General features: G+C 37.2%; 5 protein-coding genes across 12 annotated transcripts; 4 read left to right on the top strand and 1 right to left on the bottom strand.

Moving 5' to 3' along the window:
• The first annotated feature begins 3404 nt into the window (after positions 1-3404).
• On the top strand, positions 3405-6287 carry LOC109149852 (NAD(P)H:quinone oxidoreductase-like). Of its 2 annotated transcripts, XM_019297874.1 has the most exons (5): positions 3416-3478; positions 3517-3563; positions 3729-3837; positions 4276-4467; positions 5746-6287. In XM_019297874.1, exons 3-5 carry the CDS (start codon positions 3753-3755, stop codon positions 6051-6053), a joined length of 585 nt encoding a protein of 194 aa, XP_019153419.1. In that variant the 5' UTR covers positions 3416-3478; positions 3517-3563; positions 3729-3752; the 3' UTR covers positions 6054-6287. The 2 variants fall into 2 exon arrangements, with proteins under 2 accessions (XP_019153425.1, XP_019153419.1); XM_019297880.1 differs by having other exon boundaries at positions 3405-3563; positions 3733-3837.
• On the top strand, positions 5280-8466 carry LOC109149872. 2 transcript variants are annotated; one of them, XM_019297883.1, is made up of 3 exons: positions 5280-5289; positions 6806-7806; positions 7905-8466. In XM_019297883.1, the coding sequence occupies exons 2-3, from the start codon at positions 7369-7371 to the stop codon at positions 8010-8012; spliced, it is 546 nt and encodes a 181-aa protein (XP_019153428.1). In that variant the 5' UTR covers positions 5280-5289; positions 6806-7368; the 3' UTR covers positions 8013-8466. The 2 variants fall into 2 exon arrangements, with proteins under 2 accessions (XP_019153428.1, XP_019153426.1); XM_019297881.1 differs by lacking the exon at positions 5280-5289 and having other exon boundaries at positions 6374-7806.
• Positions 8467-13612: 5146 nt separating this feature from the next.
• Positions 13613-16914, top strand: LOC109149830 (protein MEMO1). Its single transcript, XM_019297842.1, has 8 exons — positions 13613-13774; positions 14554-14638; positions 14723-14791; positions 15017-15129; positions 15543-15654; positions 15724-15867; positions 16293-16467; positions 16563-16914. The coding sequence occupies exons 1-8, from the start codon at positions 13723-13725 to the stop codon at positions 16689-16691; spliced, it is 879 nt and encodes a 292-aa protein (XP_019153387.1). The 5' UTR covers positions 13613-13722; the 3' UTR covers positions 16692-16914.
• A 512-nt stretch (positions 16915-17426) lies between these two features.
• On the top strand, positions 17427-20030 carry LOC109149840 (50S ribosomal protein L20-like). 2 transcript variants are annotated; one of them, XM_019297861.1, is made up of 4 exons: positions 17427-17727; positions 18587-18722; positions 18931-18982; positions 19952-20030. In XM_019297861.1, the coding sequence occupies exons 1-3, from the start codon at positions 17542-17544 to the stop codon at positions 18957-18959; spliced, it is 351 nt and encodes a 116-aa protein (XP_019153406.1). In that variant the 5' UTR covers positions 17427-17541; the 3' UTR covers positions 18960-18982; positions 19952-20030. The 2 variants fall into 2 exon arrangements, with proteins under 2 accessions (XP_019153406.1, XP_019153397.1); XM_019297852.1 differs by lacking the exons at positions 18931-18982; positions 19952-20030 and having other exon boundaries at positions 17428-17727; positions 18587-18920.
• Positions 18866-23954, bottom strand: LOC109149811 (protein ROOT PRIMORDIUM DEFECTIVE 1). 5 transcript variants are annotated; one of them, XR_002049010.1, is made up of 5 exons: positions 23159-23952; positions 20812-22202; positions 20121-20286; positions 19898-20015; positions 18866-19298 (listed from the first exon to the last, which is right to left on the bottom strand). XR_002049010.1 is itself a non-coding variant. In XM_019297823.1 (2 exons), the coding sequence occupies exons 1-2, from the start codon at positions 23402-23404 to the stop codon at positions 20916-20918; spliced, it is 1533 nt and encodes a 510-aa protein (XP_019153368.1). In that variant the 5' UTR covers positions 23405-23952; the 3' UTR covers positions 20586-20915. The 5 variants fall into 5 exon arrangements, 1 of the variants encoding a protein (XP_019153368.1); XR_002049011.1 differs by lacking the exon at positions 20812-22202 and having other exon boundaries at positions 18993-19298; positions 19898-20286; positions 23159-23954; XR_002049013.1 differs by lacking the exons at positions 18866-19298; positions 20812-22202 and having other exon boundaries at positions 19638-20015; positions 23159-23954.
• Positions 23955-25029: the final 1075 nt, after the last annotated feature.

The raw sequence follows: 25029 nt of genomic DNA, 5'->3' as shown, positions 1-25029 counted from the left end.
TGCACCGCGGTCAAAAACGACGTCGTTTCTTTAAGTAAAGAAACGGCCCGCCGTTAGAGTTAACGGAGTCCGTTTGTTTGGTATATTAAACACCAACTGACACTACAGTATATCTAAACCGACACTGCAGTTATATCAAAATGATACTGTAGTTATAGTGAAATGAAACTGCAGTGTATATAAACTGAAACTGAATAACATTTCACATATTTGAGTGTATATTGTACAATGAAGCTGTAATTATATCAAAATGATCATGTAGTTGTGTTTTAATGAAACTATAGTGTATATAAAATAAAATTAAATAACATTTTCACATATTTGAGTCTATAAATATCGAATGAAACTATAGTTATATCGAAATGAAACTGTAGTTGTGTTCAACTGAAACTGCAGTGTATACAAAATGACACTGAATAACAGAGTTACTTTTTACAAAAGGGTGCGAAACGGCGGAAATAAACACTGTTAATTTTCATTTAAAAAAAAAAGACGCGCGGTGCATAATCGATTATGCACCGCGGTGCATAATATAATTTGCCGTTATCTGCAGGCCTAGACCAGCCTTCCTCCATCAAGATCGGGTTCACGCGAAACATTAATTTCTATACAGCTTCATCCCCCTCGTCAGTTGAATCAATTATTTCCTTCTGCATGGAAGTGGCAATAAATGGGTCTATCAAAACTTAGCTTTCTCAAAAATCATGAATAATTCCCTCAAAGGGGTTCTTACTTTTTTTTTTTTTTTCTTCAAAAAAAAAAAAAAAAAAGGATGCTCTTACTTTATCAATGAAAAAAATGATATATTTATAATTATTATCTTTTTCATAAAATGGTCATAAATTGATTGTTTATATATGATGAGTAATGAGTTTAGTCAACTTTGAGGCATTGTAATAAGAACACTAAAAGAGTCCGGAAACCATATTTAGTGAATCAAATAATGTGTAATCATTTTTTTGGTCCCTTCAAATAATGTGTAGTCGTGACTAGCAAATATTATTAACTTAGTATTTAGAAATTAAATTCAAGTATAGTTATATGTCTAGAGTAATAATAAAGTATATAACAATATAAAGTTGAATTTAAATTTAACTTAGTCGCTATACCATGACAACAACAGCATCACATGTAAGCATTAAATGTCATTAATAAGGTCTAATGCGTTCCATCAGAATTTAGGACAACAGCTCCACATGTAAGCACTAAATGTCCTTAATAATATCTAATATGCATGTCTAACGTACTTAGACTCTCAAATTTTGACCGTTTCACTGAACTTGTGAATATCTATTGGATTATTAGGCTAGCTTATTGAGGGTAGTCTACTACCCAATATTCCCTCTCGATTATTACTAATTAATCAATAAAATTTTAATGTAAAACACCTTGCATTGGAGAAGAAGAGGGTAGTCAAGAACTCAGTCAAGCACAAAGCATTGCATTGGAGAGGAAGAAGGAAGGCAAGACAAGGCCCACTGCTCGAAAATATATGACCCGTAGTTCACAGAAATTCAAATTCAAAAATACAAGTTATGATCCAATAGAAATTGAATAGGTTGTACTACTGTTGAAGTTATGCAGTTTTTTTTGGCTAAACCCTACTGTTCAAATTGTGTTTTTTTTTGTAAAACAACTCTTATTTTGGCACAAGTGGTAGGCAGTTATGTGCTAGGCAAGTAATCATTTATTTTGTTTATGCAAGTACTTGAATGGTAATGATAATGGTATTTTGCACAATGTTGGTCAGTATTGACTTTGTTCCTTTTATTGCCAAGTTATTTGCCTTTGTTCCTTTTATTGCACAAGTTATTTGCCTGTGTTCCTTTCACAGTAAATACCAACAACACACTGCACTGCAATCTAAAGAAGGCATTCAAGTAGCAGACACACTGCAGGTACATTAAGAGCATCCACAATGGTTGGGGAGAATTGGGAGATAATGTAAAAGTGATTAGGAGAGAGAATGTGGGAAGGGGAGGAAAAAAAAAACAAAAAAATCAAAATCAAAAATTAAAAAAAAAAAAAAAAAAAAAAAAAACTAAAGGGTCAGGCGCGCCGTACGCGCCCGTGTGGGTCGCGCACAGCAGCCCCTTTTTCTTTTCTTTCTCTTTCTTCTTTTTCTGCCATTCTTCCCAATTTTGCAGGATGAATATTTCCACAATTAACCCCACCCCACATTTGTATTATCCCCATTGAGAAGAATTCATTCTGAAATCTCTCCATAATATGCACAAGTGTGGATGCTCTAACACACTTCAAATACATTAACTGGTCCAAATCAAGTTATAACTTTAATTGGTTGGGAGCATTTTTACAAGTCCTATTGACTAACTACTACACTTGCTAAACACATGAGATAGGAATCCAATTGCAAATACGATTACAATTATGAATTTGCAACAACTTTTTTTCTTAGAGTTCACTACATTTTTCTTAGTAGCAACTTCTAACATAGCCTTTAACTTCTCGATCTATTCTTTGTCTCTATTTATTCTCTTCAACAGCTCGGGTATTATACTGATTGTCCTTGGACACATTGGAGGATCTGCCCAGTCAAAGAAACCACAACCGTTCCCTCTCTAAAACCAAAAAAAAAAAAAAAAAAAATCAATTTGTCAGATATAATTCTGAACATACATATACTGATGTTAAAAAGTTAAAAATTCTATACATAGAAAAATTCAAAATTTCACTCACAGATGATTCTGAACATTGCCAAAACCTCCTACCCGGATTGCGCTCTGTCCAAGATGTTTGAATAGCAAGTTGATTCCCGCATTGACACTCACGAATGTGTATGTAGTCTCCAAAATTAAATCTCCTCCTTAAACTACTTGGAAGAAGATGACATTGATGCTCACGAAATTTCTTGAAGAAGTTGAGAAATTTGATGAAAAAGAAGAAGATTAGGGTTTACTATGTGAATAAAGCAGTATTGCAAAAATCGGGCCTAGGCGCCGATTAGTTTAATCGGCGCCTAGGTGCTAGGCGGTCGGCCACCTAACGCCCTAGGCGCCGATTAATCGCTCTAGGCGTCCGCCTAGGCGCTCCAGGCGCCCTAGGCGGTCCCCAGGCGCCTAGCGATTTTTTCAACCTTGGAATAAAGCGTGAAAAAGATGACAAATTATGGAGAGATTTGTATAGAATCAGCTATCTGATATAAAAACGAAGTATAAAAGTCAAATGACAAATTTTACCCTCGCTTAAGACGACGGAAACGAAAGGAATTAACGGATGGACGGTTGCATGCCACCTTTCGTAACTTGGAGGATCACGAAAGGTAATTACGAAAGCTTAGGACTAAAGATAGCCAAACCACCAAACTCGAGGACACTAATAATAATAATAATAATAATAATAATAATAATAATAATAATAATAATAATAATAATAATGTGAAATCCCTAAGCTGGAGTCCAAAATCCAACAGAAATTGAGAAATTCCGTCAAATTCCTAAGCTGAAGCTCCTCGCGACGTCGCCGGCGAAGACCACTGTTCACTGCCTCCAAGCTCGTCGCCGGCTGCCTGCTCCGCCGCCTCACACGCTAACCGACGAACGGTACTGTTCCTCCTCCGATTCTGGCTTGATTTTTAATTTTTGATCTCAAAATGTCACCGACGGACTGTTCTCTGATCCGTCGCTGGCTGTCTGATCCACCACTTCCGTACTTTAAATCCCCACCGATAACTGCAAGTTAAGCACCATTTGTTTTTTTCCTCAAAGGAAGCTCGCAAGCAAGCTGCAGCTATGGCTACCAAACCAATCGTCAATGTCGTCGGCCTCTGCGGCTCTCTGCGTAAAGGCTCCTACAATCGCGGCCTCCTCCGCGCCGGTACTCCCTTCCTTCTCTCTCCCTGTATACGCTTGTCCTGTTATTCACTAGTTTCTGTTCAATGTACGGATGTGCGCTCCGTCTATTCCACGGTCATTCTATGCAGCGTGATGCGCGAGAATTTGTCTCGCATCATCATTGATTCAGCTGAATTAGTTTATAATGATTGAGATTGTTAAATTGTAACCAGTGGCGGTTGATTCGATTACTTTTTTCCTACAGTTGAATTTCATCTTGCATCATCAGTTGAATTAGTTTATAATGATTGAGATTGTTAAACTGTAACCAATTGAGGCTGATTCGATTACGTTTTCTTACAGTTGAATTTCATCTTGTATCATTTGTTCAATTACTTTATAATGATAGAGATTGTTACTGTAAATTGTAAGCAATGGAGGCTGATTTTATTACTTTCCCAATTTTTCTGTATGGTTATAGCTATGGAGATAAGCAAGGAATCAATCGAGGGGTTGAATATAGAGTACGTGGATATATCGCCGTTACCATTTCTAAACACTGATCTTGAGGTTGATGGAACCTTCCCTCCGGTTGTTGAGGAGTTTCGCCAAAAGATTCTTCAAGCTGACAGCGTCCTATTTGCCTCCCCCGAGTACAATTATTCTGTTACTGGTACCATCTTCACCCACTAGTTATTTATTTGATTGATTTTTATTATTATTATTATTATTATTGTTAATCAATCAGCGAATCAGTGTGTTGCTGTTGCAGTTGCAGTGCTTTCTTAGTTTTATTTTTTATTCGATGTATAATGGCCAAAGTTATAGGTAGAAGAATAATGAACTAAAATATGAAGAGGAACAGTAAGTTGGGCCAATTATAGGGTGTGCAATATGCACTAATTATGAATATTGAAAGCTAACCAACATGGTTGACGTGGTGGTTCAGCACCTCGTCCCTTAAGCATGAGGTTGGGGATTTGATCCCCACCCATGTGAATGGAGCAAACCATTTGGCCAATCCTCTACCACTTAGTGTGCTGACAGTAGGGACGGGGGATTAGTCTTCTGGCTATCGGCTGGAGCTAAAAAGGGATAAGAAAGTAAGTAAATAACAATTATTGCTGTCGGTAGACTCCTGTAGAATGAAGAAGTTTTTTGCATTGTGAACATTTTCACATGGAAAACTTGTTAAAAACTTCTCCAATATATATATATATATATATATATATATATATATATATATATATATATGTATATATATATATATATTTTAATTTAAAAAAATTATTTTCATATTTAATCCCATGAATATTAAATCACTTCCATATTATTTTTATTTTTTGTCACAATTGGTGGATAATTATTATTTATTATAGTTAAATTTTTGGTAAAAGATAGTTGGAATGCATTATATTTTAAGTGCAAAATCATATGAACTTGAGTACCTCAACACTTTTGAAAAAATAATGTATGATTTCAAACTTGAAAAGTAGTATGTATTTGGGCTGTTTGTTTTTCTATTGGAGGTTTGGTGAGAGGACAAAATGTGAAAAACTAATACTTAAGAAATATGGAAATAACCAAATAATAAATGGCACCAAAAGTTGAAGTTATTTATTTTTAAAAATCTTAAGGAGCATTTCAAGAATCTTACCTTTTTTTTTGGGTAAGAAATGTGAGTTCTTATCGTTTGCTCCAAACTCCATATAACTGTATACTTTTTTATATAGTATATTAATTTTAATCATGAAACTAATATACAATTAATATTTTTATATATTTAAAAAATTACATATATATCCTTATAATTTTTATATTTGCCTATTTCCTGAATTTTGTGGAAGTGTGCAATCTAAAAATCCAATTTCTAGCCAGGGCTACCGTTTGCTAGGACTCACTTATGCTACTGAATAGTGAATACTTAACTGTGCTATTTACTATTGTATAGGGCCGTTAAAAAATGCAATTGATTGGGCATCTCGACCCCCAAATGTTTGGGCTGATAAAGCCGCTGCAATCATCAGTGCTGGAGGCGGCTTTGGCGGGGGACGATCACAATACCACCTCCGGCAGATAGGCGTCTACCTCGACCTTCATTTCATTAACAAGCCTGAATTTTTCCTTAATGCTTTCCAGCCTCCTTCCAAGTTTAACAGTGATGGGGACTTGGTTGATGCTGATACCAGGGAGAAAATAAAGGCTATTCTTTTAGCCTTGCAGGCATTTACACTGAGACTCCAAGGTAAGTGCGAATGATGTGGGTCTTGGTCTGTATGAAATCTAGTTTCTATGTCTTTGTTGAGAATCAATATATTCAATAATGCTGGAATGAATTCTTGGCTAAGAGTGTGCCTTTTTTTTATTGCCCCCTAAAAGTGTACCTGTTAACTTTGATGATCTTCTTGAGGGAGGAAATGTGCATCATTTGTTTTTTTTGAACAAACTAGACTGATTTGTTTCCATATTATATTGCACAGTGACATGTTTTTATGTTCTCTGTGTCCAGATCTTCAGTTCCTACTACACTACACTTTTTTTTTTTTTTTCTACAGGAATCACTTAAGCTTCTGAGCTATGTACTCCTTTTAGTACATTTTTAAGGAACAAAAACTGTGTTTATTCATTAATTAAGACGGAGGGAGCCAAGTAGCTTGAGGCATTAGAATAAGGACTAACAGAATCACGATACGATATTTAGTGAGTCAAATAAAGTGTAGTCATGGGTGGCTGGCAAATATTATTAACTTAGTATTTAGAAATTAAATTCAAGTTGATAGTGTAAATGGAACCGGGGGTTATGATTACGCTACGAATACGTATGTTATGAACAAGTAAAGATGGCGGTCGGTGAGTCAGTTGATCCATCTACCGGGTGACAACTGAGCGGTTCAAAGATATGTTGTATTACAAGTAACGAACAATTACAAGTGAAGTTGATTGCAATGTAGAGTAAATCTCAAGTGGTACAAAGTGATGAGTGTTACAAGTAATGTGCTCGTTACAATGAGATGAATATGACAAGTGAGTGGGAGACCCTCCTATTTATACTAAACATGTTGGTCCAAGCATTTAATGCTCTGTTGCAAGTGGGTCGACGTGGCGCGTTCTTGTTGGCTTAGTCAGACGGTCACCTCGCAATTAAATGTAGGTTGACTGTCCGAGGTAATAGGCTCATTGATAGCATAAATGGAACCGAGGGTTACGATTACACTACGAATACGTATGTTTGTGAACAAGTAAGAAAGAGCGCTAGTAGGTGGTGTAGATTGCAATGTAGAGTGGATTATAAGCAAAGTGATGTTACAGAGTGACGATTACCCGTAGTAAGTAGTCGTTATAATGAGATGAAGATGAGAAGTGAGGGTAAGACCTTTCTATTTATACTAACTAAGTCAGTCTACGCCTTTAATGCACATGGCAGAAGCTCGGCTTCCTCTCCCGACTTACGAGTCATCGAGTCATACTGTTTCGGGTGGTGGGTCGGTCAGTCGGTCGAAATATCACGACTTGTTTTCTTTTAATTTCTAACTCTTTTGTTTGTTCTGTTGCTTATTGTGCAGGTCAATCAATAATGGGTTTTGACGACAATCTTGAGGACCTGATAGACTCAGTCGAAAATGCTTCGTCTAGGGGCCAAGCTACAAAGAGTCTAAAGGTTGGTCTGAAGAGGAAGTCGACTACCACTTTCGCGGATCAGCACACTGTCGGCCAGCCACCTACCGAATCCCCTGCATCTGGTTCCTTCGTTGCTCCGAGTCAGACCAAGTCGACAGAAAAGCATCGCATGGAGGTGGTTGAGGTCGAGGTGTCTAAGGATGCGCATGCGATTGACCCTAAGAGAGCTCGGGTGGCTGGGGAGGAGCCCCGACTTGCCGATGCACTTTCCCGCGGTACGGTTAACCTGTCGGAGATTTTTAATTTGATGTTCCAGTTGAGTCCTCCCTCCGCGAGCCTTGTTAATGGGACGACCGACTTCGTGGGGGTGCAGGTTGCCCATCACTTGTCCCAGGTACTTGCTCTGATTGCTATCTGCTACCCGTTCCTTCCTTTCTTTCTATTTTCTTGTTTGTCAATTGCACCTACCTTATTGATTTGTACACATGTTAGGTTGCACACGGGAGCGCTGAGTTGTTTGTTCGGTCTCGACTTGACGCCATGGAGCGTGAGGAAGAGTTGAGAAGACTTAAGGAAAGAGTGAGGGATCTAGAGGCTTAGGTGGGCTCCTTGAATCAATATCCCGGCTCCGACCAATTTTTTGAGGATGCTGCCGTGCTTTACCCTTCCCGACTGGCCAAAGTACCCGGTCTGGTCAAGTCATTATGCTCATCCGAGGACGCTATTATCCCCTTGCTTCAGACGTTGCGCAGGGATCCCGTAGGTCTGAAGATGCTACGTCGAGTGACCGCTTGGGGTTACCACCAGGGGAAACATGCCATGCAGGAGTTTTTGTATCAGACTCTCGAAGATGCTCTTCCGGAGGATTGGGAGCAAGTCCGCGCTATTCTACCTGCATAAATAGCGCCACCTGCTCCAGAGCCTTTTAGTGATCCCCCTGTAGATTCGATCGAACCATCTACTGTTGCTTCTAGGAATTAAGACTCTTGATATGATGTTATGCATTCCTTAGTTGTTTTCGTCTCTTTTGGACTTTAACTTCTAGTACTCGGAAGGCCGACTATGTTCTTGTGTTGGTCAAACTATTTTATTTTATTTAAGTGTTTTTCATTTCCTTTACTCCGTATTGCCTACGTGTAATTTTATTGTCTTCATGTGTTGATCCGACTGACTAGGTGCCCTTCACTCTACAAATACATACCAATAAGATTGCAAAGAAAACAATTTCAATAGTTAAGTGTAATAGTCAATCTTAAGTCGTGTAGGGTACCCAATGGGTAAGGCTTTTATTTGTACACTAAGTGCTCGTTTGGTTCGCAGATAATATTTTAAGGGGAGTGGAATTGAAATTCCATGGAAAAACAATTATTAGGAAGATAAATTTCATTGTTTGGTTGATGGAAAAAGAATTACTGGAAATACTAATTCTATTGTTTAGTTAGATTTGGAATTGTAAGGAATAACGGGTATAGAGATTTGGAATTGTAAGGAATAACGAGTATAAAGATCTATATGCCCCTACAAATTAATAAGAGTAATATAATTAAGAAAGAAAACAATGGTAAAATAGTCAAGCAATATCACTTTTTCTTCTCATCTTCCATGGAAAACAAAATCCTTGGTCCAACTAAAGATTTTGTTTTTCCTCAAATTTGAGAAATTCATTTTCCAATTTGAACCAAACACCAAAAAATAACATTTTCCTCCACTTTAAGGAAAATATTTTCCTTTGGAAAACATTTTCCATGAACCAAACATCCCCTAAAGGTGAGTGACAAGTATAGATGATCGACTAATCAGTCGGGTAAGGCTGTACTAGTCGGCTTGAAAAATCCACCCAGAAAAAATATATCCTGATAGTTTTTGGGGTCACTATGTGAACTTAATCATATACGTTGATTTTCCTCCGCTGGTAATTTCTTTCCTGGGCGGTAGGGATCCATGCTTTGATCGGTACCCTTTCTTTGAATCTGTAGGTCAGCGATAAGGGTGTTTCATTGGTCGCCCCGTCGCGGAGTAGTTCAGTAGGTCCAGAGAACATACGGGAGTTCCTCTACCCAGCCTCGACCCGTGCTTTGCAACTTCTTCTTCAGTTCGTCAAGGATCGTTCGGTTGGTATTCTCCACCTGCCCATTGGCTTGTGGGTATGCTACAGTCGCGCGGGTGTGTTTGTGATGCCTATCCAGGCCATGAAGTTTTAGAACGGTTGGCTGTCAAATTGCGTTCCGTTGTTAGTGATCAAGTAGAATAGAATCCCAAACCGAGTGATTACCTTTTCCTAGCGAAACCTTTGGCACTGCTGCGAAGTGATGGTTGTAAGTGCTTCCGCCTCTACCCACTTGGTGAAGTAATCAATGGCTACGATCACATATTTATTCCGGCCGGCCGCCATCGGGAACACCCCAATCAGGTCCACTCCCCCCCCCCCCCCCCCTACAAAGGGTATTACTTCACTGATCAGTTGGTAGTAGGTAGCTGGTCGACCAGGCAACTTGTGAAACTCTTGACAAGTAGCGCACCGTCGCACGTACTGTTCGCAATTCAAGTTAATTGAAGGCCAATAGTATCATAGCAAGATGATTTTTTTGTGCCAACGTCCTTGGTCTTTGGTGGGCCGAACAAATTCCGTCATGAACTTCCTCTATCACAATCTTAGCTTCACCGCTTGTCAGACACCTCAGGAGTGGTCCGCTATACCACCGCTTATTGAGTTTCTTGTCGATCAATTGGAAATGAGGTGATCTCAGTCTGACCTTCTTCGCCCTGGTGGTGTCATTCAGTAGAGTGTCATTGGCTATGTAATTCTTTAGGTCGTACATCCAGACTCGCTCATTTTGACCGGTCGGATCTCAATTATGTCAATGCTTGGCGACTCGATCTCTTCGATCCGTGCAATTTTGGACATGTACTCGGGGGCTTCCTGGGTCAACTTAGACAACATGTCGGCGTCCATGTTCTCTATTATGGGCACTTGGATCAACTCGTACTTGTCGAACTATTGTAACAATTCTAGTGCAATGTCTTTGTGTTATACCATCCGATCCTCCTTTTGCTTCAATCGTGTTGGAAAGCTGACCGATTATCAATCATGAATCTGATCATATCCTCAGTTGGTCGGCCTTCATCTGTCTAGACAACCGTAGTTAGCCTATGGATCAAGTACACATGCAATATAAAGCAACATATTCATTTTCTCCACATTCTCTCAATATTTGTCATAATTTTCAACCATTCTTTTAGCCATTGCACTGAACTCACAATCAGTACTTTTCAACCAGTCACACAAAGTAGAATAAACATCACAAACTTCATCAAGATAAACATTGGCAATATACAAAGAACCAGAAATCTTCACTATAAGATCATAAAAATGTTGCAAAAACATGCTTAGTCTCCTAACACTTTCCCGATCTTCATGATTTGGAACAACATCACCAAATAAGAGGTCATGCCTATAATTAGGATCAACTTCTTCAAATCTCTCAAATGCCCTCTCAAACTTTTGAGCTAAATCTAACATCAAGTAAGTGGAATTCCATCTAGTGCTCACATCTAATATCAACAAAGCTTTAGATTGGATCTTTTCCATCTCAACGCATTCTTTAAATTTGAGCTATCTAGATGGTGATTGACTCACGTACCTTATAGCTCCCCTAACTTTAGCAATTGAATCATTCATATTCTTCATCCCATCGGTGACAAAAATGTTAACGATATGTACAATGCATCTCATATGAAGATATTTTCCTTGTAGGATACTAGTACCCAAATTATTCAACTTTCTTCTCAAGTATCATACGACAACATCATTAGAACTAGCATTATCAACCGTAATGGTGAAAACATTATCAATGCCCCAATCACGCAAACACTTTTCAATTGCTTTATCCACATCCTCACCCTTATGACTTGTAATTCGACAAAAATTAATTATCCTTTTATGCAATTTTCAATCATTATCAATAAAAGGCATGTAAGACACATGTAATTTGCCCATTGCAACGATGTCCAAGAATCCATGGTGAGTAACACTTTAACAGAATGAGAATACTACAAAGTATTCAAATTTTTCTTCTCATCCAAATAGATATCATAGCAATCCCTAGCAATAGTCCAACGAGATGACATTTTAAATCTAGGACAAGGAATAAACATACATTTTCTAAACCCCTTTGCTTCCACAAACTTAAAGGACAATTCATCTTCAATAATCATTTCAGCTATGGCCCTCCTAAGACCTTTTGCACTATATTTCTCAAAACTTATTGAACTCTCCCATTCACTTACTTGGCAAATTAATTTAGTTTGTGCAAGATCAGAACTAATACGTGGAAATTTAGAAAAACTTTTCAAATGGGCTTTCAATGGTCCCATTCATTTTAGTGTCTGCAAAAAGCTCTCTTTTACAATAATGGCATCTAACTTTGTGATCACCACTATCTGTAATGAACTTATGGAAGTGATCTCATACCTCTGACCTTGGTCGTTTAGCTTTCGGTTTACTCTTTTCAACCCCACTACTTGTAGTTGTTCCACCAGTTGTACTGGCATCACTTGCTCGTGCTTTTGCCCTTGTCCCTTTTCCCTTCACAATTGATTCCGAATCTGTTGATAATGATGATACCTAGTAAAACATTATTATTCAAACAAACACCATTAGCCGAGATAGTTAAGATAGTAGTGATGAGAGCTACAACAAAAAACTAAAATTTATTTTATATAATTTATCCAAAAACTAAAACATTATAAAATATATCATTTTTTTGGGTCATGTAATCTAAAGCATCATTACAATCTGAATTATTTATGGATATTTGCATTAAATATATTATTAATAATTTTTATTTAAAGTTCTAACAAATAAATAAAAATAAATTTCATTTAATTTATAATATAATAATTTTAACACACGTTTATTCTTTATTTATAATATTTTTGTAAAAAATAATTTATCATAATCACTATAGTTGTTGATAATGAATTAAATAATATATACGAGTATAAAAAAGAACTAAGTGAGTGACAGGATAATAATAACATGAGCCCACATTCCTAACCTCATTAACCGTAAATAATTATCCTATTACTTCACATACTCAGTTCTCAGGCCAACACCATGCCATTAAGTTCTCACCTTTATTGGTCGATTGAGCGACTATAGCCCACTAGGTCCTAGGACTCATGACTCTATAAAAAAAACTAATATTATTTCCCCTTTCTAAATTTTAGAGGATTGATGGTGGCATAATTAAAGTATTAAACCATGGTGGAAACTATAATTTTTTATTTTATTTTTTTGGAATAAGAGTCAAATAGACCATCGAACTGTACACGATAATACAATTAGGCCACTGAACTTAAAAAATTAACAATTGAGTCCCTAAACTAATCAATTTCAAACAATTCTTTCAATTTGAAGGTTTCCAACAGGTCATTCTCCGAAATTAATTATTTTTTAAAAAATAAAGTTAAAAAATTAATTATTAAAATTAAAAAAAAAAAAATAGAATCCGATCGCAGACGAAAAAACCTTCTTTATCTCCGGCCGATTTCTTCGTCTCCACGGCCGGATACGAAGAGTTTCTTCTTCTCCATGGCCGGAGACGAAGAAGTTTCTTTGTCTCCGACAGGATTCTATTTTTTTTTAAATAATTAATTTTAAAACTTTATTTTTAAAAAATAATTAATTTAGAGAATGACCTGTTAACTTGTTGGAAACCTACAAATTGAAAGAATTATTTAAAATGAGTTAGTTTAGGGACCTAATTGTTGATTTTTTAAGTTTAGTGACTTAATTGCATTATCGTGTGCAGTTCAATGGCCTATTTGACCCTTATTCTTTTTGTTTTTGAAAACTGGTGCAAACTATAATTTAGTATACAAATGTAATTCAAATAGTATTTAACTTCACATATAACATGATGTGGTATTCTTCAATATGCTTTGCTTTATAGTCTCCATCTAATTTGTATGTTTATGTTGCTAAAATGCAACGGGATTGATTCGAGTTATTTATATTTTAATTTTTATAAAATTTAATTTAATATTAATAAATAAACTTTATATATTAAAAATGTAATAAAAACAACATATTAAATTTTTAAAAAAATGAAGAAAAGGATTTAATTTAAGCAGAATATTTACCATAGATAAAATGTAACAGAGGGTTATTGGTCTTGGTAGAGTAAACTGTAAAGTGCACAAGTCAAGGAAGAAAGGAAAGAGGCACACGCTTCCTTTTTATATATTGGGCATCACACATCATCAGTAACAAAACAAAAATCCTTTCACAATTCATCAGTCTTCCATAATGGAGAAAATCAGGAGAGCATCGCATGCTGGTTCATGGTACACTGATAATCGTAAGTCCCATTTCTTGGTTTTTATCATTTCTTTCAATTAATCGAACCCTTTTCTTTAAAGATTTGTTTCTTTCTTGAATTTATACAACTGATCGATTGTCTTGTTCATTTTCTTATGGTGCGAACTTTGTGGGGTTTTGAGTAGTAAGAATTTTGCCCGGTTCCTTCTGTAAAGATTTTTTTTTTTCAATTTCTTATTCCATTGGGATACTTTTCTTCTTCTCCATTTTAATCTTTGGTAAAGTTTTCTTCTTTTTCAGATTCTTGGATTTCTAATTTTTGTGTATTGTTTGACGATTTTGATTTGAGAGTGGAAGTTATGAGGTTCAGTTAAGTGAGGGATGGGATTACTAAAATTTGTGCTGTCCTGTTTCCTTAATTATGGAAATGGGTTGTACATTTGTAGAAGATCTGTTTGGGTAAAATGGGTGTGTTGCTAAGGTAGTTTAACACTTAAACAAATGTGGTAGAATAGAATAGCAATATGGATTTATTATTAGTTAGTTTCTTGATTTTGCACCATCCTTTGCCCGCAAGAACAGATGAAATGCTGGTTGGGAGCTGAAGAATTCTACTTAATTTGATTAGAAAACATGAACATTTGAGGCCGGGCTCTCTATGTATTTGTTTGTTTCAAATGCTTGGGCGTTCTTTTCCACTTTACTAGAGAAGTGGCTATCCATCGTGCATTTGTATAGAAGTCACAAACAAAGTATCAAGCTCTTCAAGAATAGTAGCACCGCGTTTTATCACTAATGCTTCATAACATCCATTTGCAGCCCAAAAGCTGGAAGAAGAGCTTGATGGGTGGTTGAGAGCATGTGGTTTGGCTAAGTCTTCCGATGTACGGGGTGTGATTGCACCGTAAGTCATAATCCCGCTCTTTTTTTGTTGTTTGGCTAACTATGAGATGTTGATGTAATTGTTATGGTGGCCTCGGGCTACTAGTCATGCAGGCTATTCGTATTCAGGTCGTGCAGCAGCATTTGCATTTGGAAACATAGACCCAGCAAACATGTACACCTTCTCTTCCTTGTATTAGTCTCCGTGTTTCTTTATTATATCGGTGATAAAACTATTAGTGAATTAGTTACGGTGCAATCATAACAATTACATCAAAATCAAGTAGTTAGGCACTCTATGTGAACAGCCTGCATTATTCTCTAAGAATTAGTGAAAAAAAAAAGTGTATTTCTTTTATGAATTCCTCTCTTTTACCATGAATGCCCTTTGTATTTGTAGTTCTCGTGTGTTCCTTCTTGGCCCATCACACCACTATTACACTCCAAAATGTGCACTTTCAAGAGCCACAGTTTACAAGACTCCAATAGGAGACTTACCTATTGATATGGAAGGTACTCAAGAATTGATTTCTGCATGCACTTTCTTATCTTTTTATTTTATTTTATTTTATTTGCCCTATCTTTAATCATAGCTGCAAAGAATGACGTTATCATAGAGTATATTGGTTGTATCTGTCTAGTTGTTTGAGTTGACTTAGCAAAACATGACTTCAGCGTTTGGTATTTAATTTTGGAATTCCCTTCTATGTGGTTGATTCATACTATCATACATTTCCAAATAAATTTTTTCACGTGTTTAAATACATTTGTGAATCAACATCATAATCATGTTTTTATGAGAAAATCAAATTCAAGTGCCCCTCATCCCCACCCCCATTCAATCCTCTACTTTGTATTGTCCATGTCAAAGAAACCATTTCGTCAAAAGTTATTATAAAAGGCTGATACACAGCATGTTTCAACAGTCATTGAGGAGTTGAAAGCTACTGGGAAGTTTGAATCTATGGACCTTCATGTTGATGAGGCTGAGCACAGCATGGAAATGCACCTGCCTTATCTTGCTAAAGTTTTTCGCGGGTACGTTTTGGACACTGAACCTTCAAAGGTAATGTTCTTGGAGACTGAATTAGTGAATTGGTCTGGCAGGTATGAGGTGAAAGTCGTTCCTATTTTGGTTGGCGCTCTTAGTGCTGAAAACGAAGCCATGTATGGACAATTGCTGGCAAAATATGTCGATGATCCAAAAAATTTCTTTTCCGTATCTTCAGATTTTTGTCATTGGGGTTCACGGTACGCTCATTTGATATTGTTTTATTAGACTTCTATGTTTCTATATTTGATTTCTTATGCCATGCTGTTGCTGAATTTGGTTTCTTTGTCATGAACTTTTTAATTGCATCAAGTATTCATAGTCTTATGACATATCTTGATTGCATCCAATTGAAGCATGTGCTCCATCTCAACTAAAAGCCTAAGCTGATAGTTGGATTGCACATTAATGGTTATATGCTCAACACACCCTGACCATTGGTCTGGCTCTGAGACCAAATTGAAGCATGTGCTCCATCTCAACTAAAAGCCTAAGCTGATAGTTGGATTGCACATTAATGGTTATATGCTCAACACATCCAACCAAGTTTCTAAGAATTTAAATAAAAGATACATTGGTTGTGTATTTGTATTTTAGATAATTGGGTTTTTGGTTTGTCTGCCAGGTTCCGTTACACATATTATGACAAAACACACGGAGAAATTTACAAATCAATCGAGGCGCTGGATAAAATGGGTATGGACATAATAGAAACGGGTGATCCGGATGCATTTAAACAGTATTTGTTGGAGACTGACAACACCATTTGCGGACGCCATCCAATTAGTGTTTTCCTCCATGTAAATATCTCAACTTTATGTATTTATTATTTATTTATTTTCATTTTTGTATTTCACAATTTGGTGATGAATAACTAACATTTGAATTTTCCCAGATGTCAAAGAACTGTTCGACAAAGATAAAGATTAAATTCGTTCGTTATGAGCAATCGAGTCAGTGCAAAAACATGAGAGACAGTAGTGTGAGCTATGCATCAGCAGCAGCGACCAAGGTTGATGGTTGAACTTGCAAGAACATTATATGCTGCAACCTATGATATGAATGTTAACATGACAATGTTATCTCTAACATATATATCCTTGTTATGGATTGATTCCTTGTCAATAATGCTGACTGATGAATCCCCTTTGTTTTCCTTATTTTGATTGTGCTTTGTGCTATGCTCCTTACCATCTTCACTGATGTTTGCATGCCTTTTGTTCATGCAAATAGTTTGTGCCTTACTACATACAGGATTTATGTATTTCTATACTTTGTTTTTCTTTTGGGACGAGAAAAATTCGCAGCCACTATTCAAGATTATGCATTGGATAGATTACAAACCGGTTGACCTGCTTAAATCAAGAAAATCAAACCAGTTGACCTGATTAAATCAAGAAAACCAAACCAGTTGACCTGATTAAATCAAGAAAACCAATAGACTGTTCTTACTAGTATTCAAACTTGTAATCTTGTGGTTATTAAACAGTTTGATAATTTGGTTGGAGTTGCTCCATGCAGTATCTCTATATATTTGCACCTCTCTTCATTTGGCCGAAAAACTTCACCTAGTCAAAAAAGGAACTAAGATTTGATCGGAAAATTTCACCCGAACAGAGTCTTTGATCAAAAACACGGTAGCTTGTCAAAGGAGAAAAAAAAAAATGATTAAAATATCTTCCTAACTGATAATTTGACCTGACTAAAATTTAATTTTTTTAAAAAGTATAGTCAACTGACCAAAATTAAAATTTACTCTATTTATAACCTCAAAGAAAAGGTTGGTAATAGGGCAAAGAGCAAGAAAGAATCTGCAGCCTATGCTACTTGAGCAAGACAGACAGAGATAGAGAGAAAGAGAGAGATAGGGAATAATGAACAAGAAGGAGGTTTTGAAGCTAGCAAAGGGGTTCAGAGGGAGGGCGAAAAACTGTATAAGAATAGCAAGGGAGAGGGTGGAGAAAGCACTGCAGTACTCCTACAGAGACCGCCGCAACAAGAAGCGCGACATGCGCTCGCTTTGGATCCAGCGCATCAACGCCGGCACTCGCCAACACGGAGTACGCTTCTCTTCTCTTCTCTTCTCTTATCACCCTTCTTTCGCCACCCCTTTCTATATATGTATCTGGAAATTGTGCTTCTATTTTGAGTGACTGCTTTGTATTTGATTAATTGCCCCATCGAACTTCGAGCTGATATTTTCTTTTTCGGAAATTTTGAGGATTTGTGGTGTGTTTTGGTTGGTTTATGCGCTCTGGATATATATGCACTGTGAACTTGGTTCTGCAATGTGTCATGTGTGTATATTTGAGGAAAATTGGAAGTGTATACCTACAACATTCAATACAAAAGATAGGTGCTCAAACAACAGAGTGAATCAGTTTCATTTTGTTATATTGATTATTGATATAATGAAATTAGTCAAATTACAGATTTGAGGATTTGTGTTTCCTAAAAAGCAGTCATGTTGGAAAAAACCATTCTTGTCCAATAGGGTGGGTGTAAACACTTGAAAGTTGGAGATACCAAAATTTTGTATAGGTATTTAGGAGGTAGGAAATAGGATGATGAAGAAAACGAGAGGACATGACAGAAGCAGGGTGCTATCCTCTGCGTAAACTGGACTAAGAAGATTAAAATTTGGTTTGGTGGAAGAAATGGATGGTTAAAGCTGCTTTCTTTCATGATGGGATTTAAACTGTAAAGTGGTCAAGAAAATGTTCTTCACATTTGTTTCTTTTATCTAGTGACTTGATGAAACTTTTCATGCTCTCTACTGGTGATTAGTATAGATATAGGGTTGTGGGTGCAAACCAGTCAAAGTAGCTGGATTTGGTTCATATTTATGATTCAGACTATCTATTATTTGGAACAAGAAAGATTTACTGTCCTCATCTCTTCTTTTGTTGTCAACTTCAGGTAAATTATGGTAATTTCATGCATGGACTGATGAAGGAAAATATCCAGCTAAACAGAAAAGTTTTGTCTGAGCTCTCAATGCACGAACCATATAGCTTCAAAGCCCTGGTTGACATCTCACGAACTGCTTTCCCTGGTAACAAGACGGTCATTCCAACCCCAGAAAAGAAGGGTCTTTCAATTCTTGTTTAACTCACAATTTCTGTCAATTGTCATGTGTCCCATTTAAAGAGAGAACACGGTTATGCTTGTGTTTTATCTCAAGTAAATGACTGTCAATTTGAGAAATCATCAGAATCTTTTGCCTAATAACAAATATGAACAAACTGTTATGCAATTTTCAGGCCTGTCGTACATGTTTCTTGAAGTTTAAAAGGCAAAACCTCCAAGTTTCCAGTGTATGGTGTTTAGGAGGGTGTCACAATTTCTAGTTTAAGCATTGAAATATACTACAGGAAAGAAGTATACACATTACAATGTATTTCATTCTCTCTCAAGTTCCATCTCGTAATCAGCCTTGGTCTTTTTGTGATTTGTTGCTTGAACCGAGGCAAATCCATCACTTGCAAAAGAATCCCATGAATCAGTAGACAAAACCACAAAATCTGCCAGCTTCCCAGGAGAGAGTGAGTGATCCAACATCTTTAATTTGTCAAGGAAGCATGCGCGAGCAGCCGAGATTGTATACTTGACATCAGTTAAATCCAAGGTCCTGTTTGGTAAAATAGTTAGCCTATCAACTAATTTTGACTTATTTGACCACTATTAGCTGTTTGACTTGATTAAACAATCAATATGAGTGTTTGATTAATTAACTTTTTGTAACAACTTATTGTTCCAAAATGTTAAAATTCAAAAAGCTTCTCAAAGTAGCTTTTTTCGATCAGCTTTTTGAGAAAGTATTTTGTGTGTAATCAGCTAACAACTAATTTACCAAACACTTTTCTACAATCAGCCAATGCTATCAACTAGTCAAACACACTAACTCTATTAGCTAACAACCATTTATCAAACATCCCCCAGTGACCACTGGCAGGTGACAATAACACTATAGAAACAACATAAAGATTCAGAATATAATGCTCCATTTTTTTACTAGCAATTACACTATTATGTGTAGTACTTTGCTATATTTAGAAAGAAAAAAAAAATTGCAGTCAAGAGAAGGTCCAAACAATTTCTATTCTTGTTATAATCTAGAAAACTTCCTACTTTATAAGACAACATTAAAAGAGATAATGGATTCCTTAATTTCTTTCCCAGAGGCAAAAACATAAAGGAATGGCTTGAAAAAACCCCTGTTTGTCTTACACATCTAGTGCCTCGTTTAGACTCATGCGTTCTGATGGAATCCAACGTCCTTTTGTTGACTGGCAGGCATTCTTTTCATTGCTGTCGCTATGCTTCTCAATGGATTAATATCTGCTACCTAAAACAAGATAAAGAGAAAGGCCTGGCAACCCTCGAGCAGAAACTTGATAAACTACAATGGAATTATGAAAATATCAGTTTGTAGGTATGAGATGATTCATACTGGCCAATCAGAGCCAAACACTATTTGTGCATTGTTAGCGAGAAGCGACTTGAATTGAATAGATAGGATCCTCCCTCTGCTATCTTCAACCCAAGTTTCTTAATTGCATCATCCAATAAGTGATCTAGCTGTAGTGATAAAGCACCTGAAGCTAGGTTAGCATTATCTGCAGAAAGAGTCAGGTTGTATAAGTTCATAGTTGTGAGGCTCAACTTGTCAACATATGGCTGAAGACATGGTAGATACTATGTCAACAAGGGACCAAAAATCACATTTAGGAAACAAGTACATGCATAAACCTTTGTTAACTTTACATACAGATCATTGAATAATGCAGAGAACAATTAAAATTTATCTTCCAACACACAACTTAACTTGCTACTAAAACACATTAAAACCAATAGCAGTTTCCATTAGCACAATGCAAATATAACGATTAAAGCATCAAGTCAAGAGCAAACCAACTGGATGAAAGACAACTGATCGGTCCAGCAGCTTAAAATGGAATTGTTATTAATGCAAATCTAGCTTTCTCTAGCTCACATGCTGAAAACATGAATCCAAAAATACAGCTGGGAAATTTTAGGCAAGAAGGTTGATTGAGAGCAGAAAGGGTGGGTACAGATGTGAAGCATATGTCCAACAAACTTCCTCCTACAAGTCAAATCTATTCAGAATAAGAGAATCTTACATTCAATGTATCTGTATAGCCTTCAAGTTCTGCTAGGTCACTTTGGCTCAAGTTTCATTTAGCCACTTCTAGAAGCACACAACTTTCATCTTGAAAATCATTACTTAAGCAGCTTCAATTCCAGTCTTCTCATTCTCATCTTCTGTACAATCTAAGTCCTTTACATTCATATTTCCCTGATCTCGTGGCCTATTGTTGAACCTTCTACTTTTCAAAATAAAAGCCGATTCCTTCACCAAATTGATGTACTTCTTCCTCACCTTTGCTAGAGGATGTACTTCAATTGCACCTTGTTCACAATAAGCCTCCTTTAATATTGCAGTGCAGGTCTTGTTCTTCAAAGATAGATAGAAAATGTGAGGGTGCCTCTCAAATGCCTTGTGCACCTTTTGTGGCAACCCCAAGTACTTCCTGAGACACAAAAGCTTTTTCCTTTCAGCAGCATGCTCCACAAACAAGCTAAGCAACTCATGAAGCAAGCCCAGCACCCGTTTCTCTGCCGTTTCGCTATCAGGCCTTATAGCTGAATAGTTTTCATAAGGTGAAACATAAGGAAGCTTCTGAAAATCATCATACCAATCTATAATCTTTCTCCTCAACCTCAACCCCTTTGATGGAAATGTGGGAAATGCAATGGTTTCATTCTCCCCACCATCATACACTCCTCTTTTCATTGCATTCCTCTGCATCACAGACAGCACCTTTTCATTCCCTTCATTGTTAAGAGCCAGTCCTTTCAGACCATCCCCCATTTCCACAATTTCAAAAGATTTGGGAAGATTACTTTCACGGTCTGTCAAGAAATCGTCAGGAAATCCCAAATACCACTGCATACCCTGGATGATCTTCAAAGGCAGGACCTTTTTATCACCAAAACTAACACAACTCATCAAAACCAACTTCTTCAACCTTAACAGAAGGTCATCCTTAAACGCTCTGTAAACCTCTCTCTCCTCCTTATCAAGCTCAATGGCTCTCTGGGTCAGCCTGAACCAGGGAAGATTGTGCTTGGGGCCAGTAAACTCCTCGAAAACAGAAGGGTATTGCCTCAAGAACCTGGCAACCTTAATGCGCACCCCAAAACGTAAGCCCTTCTTGGAAACATCAGAAATGGGGATGGAATACTCTTCAGGTGAAGCAGAAACTATGTAGTTCTTGAGGGCGATTATGGGCTGCAATTCAATGGATTTGTGAACGGACTCAATTGAATCGAAGTAGAAATCTTGCTTCCATTTCATGTACACATTCACATAGCTCTGCCTCTGGATATATGAACAAGCTATGGAGTGAGAAAATATTGAATTTTGAGAAGAGAACCAGAGAATTTTGAGGAGAAACTTTCTGGTCTTGTTGCTGTGTCCAATCAACATAGCTTGGAGTTCACTGATTTTCTTGAGAGGAGAAGGGGGAAGGGTTTAGAGCTTAATTTGGGTTTAAGAAAAGCAGAAAACTAAAAAATAGAAAACATATTAGAGGGAATTACACATTTACTAATAAATAAAAGAGTTAATTCCAGCAATGGTCCTCCGACTATTGTGATTTTCCAAAATTGGTCCTCGTCTTTTAATTTGGACAAATTAGACCCTTGACTATCAAATTTGTTCCACTATTGGTCCTTCCGTTAACGGTTAGTTAGACCAGCGTTAAATTTAGGGTTAAAAGGGTCATTTTCTGTGATCTGTGATTGCTTTCTTCTTCCTGATGCTGGTGAGTATGTGGATCTATTTCAGGCATATGACCAAACCCAAACTCAGCAAAATACAGTCGATGATCAACATCCCGACATTCTGAGCAAAGCCGTTGAACAGAGCTCCGGCGTAGAAGAGAACACCTCCGAACAACATAGACAGTCTCCGACCTAGTTTTCTGGTGACCCAAGAGGCAACCATGGAAGAAAGCAGAGCCGCCAAGTAGAGGGACGAGGTGAACATAGTAAAAGTTTTACTGTTAAACTTGTAGTACTGATTCACATCTTTATGAGGTAATGGACACCCTTGCAAAAATTCAAGAACGCCATGATGCAGTAACAGGTATCATTTTCATGTCTAAAATGCACAGAGAGGAAGTTGGTGCCTATTGATAACTTTGGTCTTTAGAGCTTTTAGAATGATCAATTTGGTCTTTGGAGCTTTTAGCCTATTGATAAAGCTTCTCATTATTGATTATGGTCATACTTTAAGCTCACGGATTATTTGCAATGAATAATCAGGTATATGTGATTTATTAATTATTGTTTGAAAGAAGCTAAAACATGTAGAGAGCAGATCATACATAATCTATAAATGAAATGATAAAATAAGCTTTGCAGGTATTCTTAGACATGGCGGTGTTGGTTCAAGGGGAATACCTGCAAGTTTAATGACATGGAACCCAGGTAATGGCAAGTTGGCAACTCGTTATTCTTTCTATAAACTTTCGAAAAGAACCTTTCCAAGAATGTGTCCATGGATGTCACACCCCCTAATTTCATCACCAACAAAGAAAGAACATTATGAATTGTCAAAAACAAGAGAGGGAGAGAGCAGCAAATTAAAATAAAAGGTGGGTTTTGGGGCTTCCATTGAATGCATTCATCATTCATCAATGTCTTCATCAAAGAGACACTGGCCTAGCAACACTCTCCACCCATGGCACTGCCACCGTGACATTCTCAGCTCTTCCCTCAAACCACCGTTAACAGCCCCTTCAACTGGTGGGAGTGAAGAGATGAGCGCTCCAGAGCCAAAGGCGAGATGGAATCCGAAGCCAGATTAAATACGCATTCTTGAAGTTATCTTCAATTCTGGAATGGACGGTCAAATCGGCGACGCCAAAGTCTTCTATTGGTTCCAGATCAGAAAATCAAGAACCAAGCACAAACTCCACCACGTCTAAACCTCCACCTAATCGACACCGCCGCCGCAAACTTTTCAGCAACAACAAAACCCCACTTCTCCTCTCATAGCCGGCCCCTCACCTTCTTCGTCATCGTCTTCTTCCGGGAAATCATCTCCTAATGATTCTGCGAATCACCGGCACAGTGGCAGGTCCTGCAAAATCGACGGAGTTTATAAACTGATTTGGCATTCGAGGTCGCGGCGGCGCACTTCAACATGAAGGCGGCGTTTGGGGATGACGCGGTGCTCATTCATTATTTCTCCGGCCAGCTCCTCCAGATGTAACTTTAGAGAGATAGGGGGAGATGAAATTACACTTGTACCCTTTTTATAATGCCTATCTAACTGACTCTTAACGGAAGGACTAATAGTGGAACAAATCTGATAGTCAAGGGTTTATTTTGTCCAAATTAAAAGACGAGGACTAATTTTAAAAAATCACAATAGTTGGAGGACCATTGCTGGAATTAACTCTCCATTGGATAAGGGGAGTTTGGTTGCAAGGGGAATTTCATTGGATAAAAATTACGGAGTATGTGAAAATAAAGTGAAAATTTTAAATTTTAATATTTGATTTGTAGGAATAAAATTACAGAATTATCAATTTCAGTGTTTGGTATTTGTGGACTTTGATTCTAAACGTCGTATAAATTGTGTATTTTTAGTATTGAAATTGTAAACTTCTATAATATAACTTGTATTTCTAAGTCAAAATAAATAACAACCGTAGATAGGGTCATCAAATCCTAAATTTTTTTGAAAGAAAGAACTTAATTCATTAAATTGGAAACAATAACATCAGCAAGATAATAAAGAGGGCTATCAAACCACTCCCCGCAACTTGACACTAAAGCGGCTTCCCGAGCGACAGTATGGGCAGCACAATTCGCATATCGTTTAACAAAACCAAAGTCTACCCCGTGTAACATGGAGGCAACTTCTTTAATATCATCTACTAATCTACTAATAAACCAAAAGCAGAATAAAAGGAAGTCGAACGTAAAGCAAAATAAAGTAATTAGAAATCTGTTTCAATATCAACGTCTCCTAGTCCTGTATCTTTAAACTAGCTGAGAGCTTCTCGGACACAAACCGCCTCCACCTCTAAGACGTTGTATTGACCTTACACTCGTAAACTTTTGGCTGCCAAAAATCGACCGCCATCATTACGCAAGATCCAACCAAGGCCCATAACATTATTCTCCACATTAAAAGCGGCATCATTATTCAATTTTACTCTACCAGCGGCAGGTAATGTCCATTGTGACAAGTGGGCATGCATTCCAGTATGCTCCTTCTCCCCTGCATTCACCATTTTCCAGTTTGCCCAAAAGGAAAGAGC

This window comes from Ipomoea nil, unplaced genomic scaffold (genome assembly GCF_001879475.1).
Source record: "Ipomoea nil cultivar Tokyo-kokei standard unplaced genomic scaffold, Asagao_1.1 scaffold0268, whole genome shotgun sequence".
NCBI classification, from domain to species: Eukaryota; Viridiplantae; Streptophyta; class Magnoliopsida; order Solanales; family Convolvulaceae; genus Ipomoea; species Ipomoea nil.
The sequence above is the reverse complement of the archived record's forward strand: the minus strand, read 5'-3'. Positions and strand labels throughout refer to the sequence as shown.

Excerpts from the sequence above, each read along its gene's own strand:
- LOC109149852 (XM_019297880.1), top strand. The coding sequence starts at position 3,753 with ATGGCTACCAAACCAATCGTCAATGTCGTCGGCCTCTGCGGCTCTCTG. Across the intron at positions 3,838-4,275 it reads TCGCGGCCTCCTCCGCGCCG|CTATGGAGATAAGCAAGGAA; the intron begins GTACTCCCTTCC and ends GTATGGTTATAG. Across the intron at positions 4,468-5,745 it reads GTACAATTATTCTGTTACTG|GGCCGTTAAAAAATGCAATT; the intron begins GTACCATCTTCA and ends ACTATTGTATAG.
- LOC109149872 (XM_019297883.1), top strand. The coding sequence starts at position 7,369 with ATGGGTTTTGACGACAATCTTGAGGACCTGATAGACTCAGTCGAAAAT. Across the intron at positions 7,807-7,904 it reads TTGCCCATCACTTGTCCCAG|GTTGCACACGGGAGCGCTGA; the intron begins GTACTTGCTCTG and ends TACACATGTTAG.
- LOC109149830 (XM_019297842.1), top strand. The coding sequence starts at position 13,723 with ATGGAGAAAATCAGGAGAGCATCGCATGCTGGTTCATGGTACACTGAT. Across the intron at positions 15,130-15,542 it reads CTTACCTATTGATATGGAAG|TCATTGAGGAGTTGAAAGCT; the intron begins GTACTCAAGAAT and ends ATGTTTCAACAG. Across the intron at positions 16,468-16,562 it reads CAATTAGTGTTTTCCTCCAT|ATGTCAAAGAACTGTTCGAC; the intron begins GTAAATATCTCA and ends GAATTTTCCCAG.
- LOC109149840 (XM_019297852.1), top strand. The coding sequence starts at position 17,542 with ATGAACAAGAAGGAGGTTTTGAAGCTAGCAAAGGGGTTCAGAGGGAGG. Across the intron at positions 17,728-18,586 it reads CCGGCACTCGCCAACACGGA|GTAAATTATGGTAATTTCAT; the intron begins GTACGCTTCTCT and ends TGTCAACTTCAG.
- LOC109149811 (XM_019297823.1), bottom strand. The coding sequence starts at position 23,404 with ATGAAGACATTGATGAATGATGAATGCATTCAATGGAAGCCCCAAAAC. Across the intron at positions 22,203-23,158 it reads CCATGTCATTAAACTTGCAG|AAAATCAGTGAACTCCAAGC; the intron begins GTATTCCCCTTG and ends TCTCCTCTCAAG.